The sequence below is a fragment of the Marmota marmota genome, unplaced genomic scaffold, assembly GCF_001458135.2.
Source record: "Marmota marmota marmota unplaced genomic scaffold, marMar, whole genome shotgun sequence".
Classification (NCBI taxonomy): Eukaryota; Metazoa; Chordata; class Mammalia; order Rodentia; family Sciuridae; genus Marmota; species Marmota marmota.
In genome coordinates this window covers 31,306,001-31,308,609 of record NW_026000241.1, presented here as the reverse complement: position 1 = coordinate 31,308,609, position 2,609 = coordinate 31,306,001, and the positions used below count along the sequence as shown (strand labels likewise).

The 2,609-nt window shown below is 39.1% G+C and overlaps 1 protein-coding gene across 1 annotated transcript in view; it reads right to left on the bottom strand.

The window, feature by feature from the left end:
* Positions 1-2,090: 2,090 nt before the first annotated feature.
* The window catches only part of LOC107145149 (basic salivary proline-rich protein 2-like), a 75,351-nt gene continuing 74,832 nt past the window's right edge, over positions 2,091-2,609 (bottom strand). The window contains exon 4 of the mRNA XM_015488953.1: positions 2,091-2,605. Coding sequence (XP_015344439.1) covers positions 2,091-2,605 — 515 coding nt within the window. The remainder of the gene's footprint in view (positions 2,606-2,609) is intronic.

Here is a 2,609-nt window from a genome sequence, read left to right as displayed (position 1 = left end):
ACTATCATATCTGCTTAACTGAGTGTCAAAAGCTTATAAGAAAGAAGATGATCATAAAATCAAATCTGAAGAACTCCATACACATTAAAACCTCTCAGGTTATGTCTTTTGTAAAATTACTCATTCTTTATTTAGTTAAAGAATTGTAGGGGACATAGATCAGAAATGAGTAATGATAAAATAGGGGGAAACAGAAGAGTGGGTTCAAGGAAGAAGCAAACTACAACCACACTCATGTCCCAAAAACTTGATTAAAATATTTTGGAAATTTTAAGAATTTTTCAGCCTGTGTACCTTCCTAACTTTGTTATATGTTCCTTGTTTCTTAAAATTATACTCTGAAAATAATTTTTAAAAGTGTACTTTTTCTATTGAATCCAAGGCAGATAGGAAACAATGTTTTTTGCCTGGCAGCTGGCTTGTGCATAAAGGAGGTTGCAAGCTGGGTGGAAGCACCCAAGGGAAGGGGGTTCCAGTTGTCCTTACATTGTGTCCATAGCCCCCAAATTTCAGACTTTCCAGCCCCCAAAAAGAGACAGAAATCAGAAATGGCATGATGATTGTTTTATTTTGCATGAAAGATACAGTTCTGACCGAATTATTCCAACAGCATAACACTCCGAAGGCATCATCTTCTCTTTTGGTATCTGAAAAAAAAAAAGAATGGAAGGTTTCAGGGGAGAACTGATATGGCACGAGACTGATAATCACTTGTTGGTATCACTGAAGTGAGGCAAGTAACAGCCCACCTCCAGTTCATATTCCCCTTGTCCTCCCCCCTTACCCTCTGATTTAATTATTCTTTCTTCTTAGACACTTTAGCACACTTAGAGCCTGCAGCTTTGCTTGGAAAATGAGGCAATGATAACTATTCCTAGGTTGTTTGTCTTTTGGTTTCTATTGAATATGGTCAATTGTATATCTTCAAAAATAGTCGCTGCAAAACACATCTATAATAGAGAAATTGAAAAAAGCTAAAAGTCTACAAGAGCAAGATTCGATTAAAAATTATGACAAAGTTACACACTGGAAAATGACACAATTGCAAGAATACTAAATGTGGAAAAAGAAAGTACAAAATTGAGGAGATAAGCAGATAATGAAATTAGGAAAGAAAGAGCTGAAAGAAAAGGGGTTCTAAAAAAGGAAGGAAGAAAGAAAATAGAAGGAAGGAAGAATGAAAAAAAGAAAAGAAGGAAAGGAGAAGGAAGGAAGGCATGATCTGTGTCTATATAATCTGCTTAGGGATGGAATATTAAAGAAGCATGTCATTTGAAATGAGCAACATACAGATATGCATATACTTTTTGTTATCATTTGTAGAAAAAGGATTGTGTACTTATATATGCAGAAACATTTCTAAGAGGGTGTCAGAAAGAAATTATAATTGTGGATTTGGTGAGGGAGATGGGAAGGTAGAATAAAATGTCTTTAAGAAACAGCTTCATACCATTCTTTTCACTTAGATCAATTTTATTTTTTGCATGAGCATAGATTAATTTAAAAGTGAGCAATCTAAAATCAAGATAAAAATTAGGATCATAGACTTGAATATCATTTGATAGGAGTACTGAACATGAGAGCGGGCTTTGATATGACATAGAACTAAGCTAAGGGTAGTCAGGAGGATATATGGAATGAGAAGTCACTGAGTCTGAGAAAAGAGGCAGAGGACCAAAGGAAGAACAATGCTCTGCTTTCTTAAACAAACTTGAATGAAGAAAAGACAGTGAGAAAAAGCAAATATAGGGCAATGCTCCTTAAAATCATAATTACCTAGGAGACAGAACTTCTTAAAGTATCTGCATACTCTACCCAGAGAAATGTTTAAAAAGAGATTTAATGACTGTGAACATTGTTCATTTTACCAATTGATTTTCTGGAACACTGAACTTTCATAAGTGTAGTGGTGAGGGTCCTGCTAGTGGAGTGTATTAGAATCTTAGGTGTGTTTGAATTTAGATTACTAGGATGATGGAGGATGGAAGGTTTTTGTATTCTCCTCTCTTGGGAGGAGGGTGGTGTGGTTCCTTGACCAGCTAAGATGAAATGAAGGAGTATGTTCATGATTACCTTGTGATTGGAGGTGGTCATCTTTTTCCAGGAAAATCTGGGAAGCCACTTTGCTGCTGGGCTGCTTGATTGAATCCTCCCTTCAAGAAACCAGGATCAAGGGCACCACTTTGCTGCTGGGCTGCTGCCTGTTTGGCTAGTCCCGCACTAAGACCAGCACCGGCACTAAGACCAGCACCAGCACTAAGACCAGCACTGGCACTAAGAGCGCTGGCACTTTGCTGCTTATAATCAGCAGAGGCAAGGCCACTTTGCTGGGCTACTGCTGCTTGTTTGGCTAATCCTTGCTTCAAACCAGCGGCAGAGGAGATGGAGGAGGCAGAGGAGGAGCTACTTTGCTGCATAGCTGCCTGTTTGGCTAGTCCCTTTTCAAAAGCAAGGCCACTTTGCTGGGATGCTGCAGCATGTCCTGCTAGTCCATGCTTCAATCCAGCAGCGGCGGCGATGGAGGCTGCAGCAGAGGAGCTACTTTGCTGCATAGCTGCCTGTTTGGCTAGTCCCTTTTCAAAAGCAAGGCCACTTTGCTGGGATGCTGC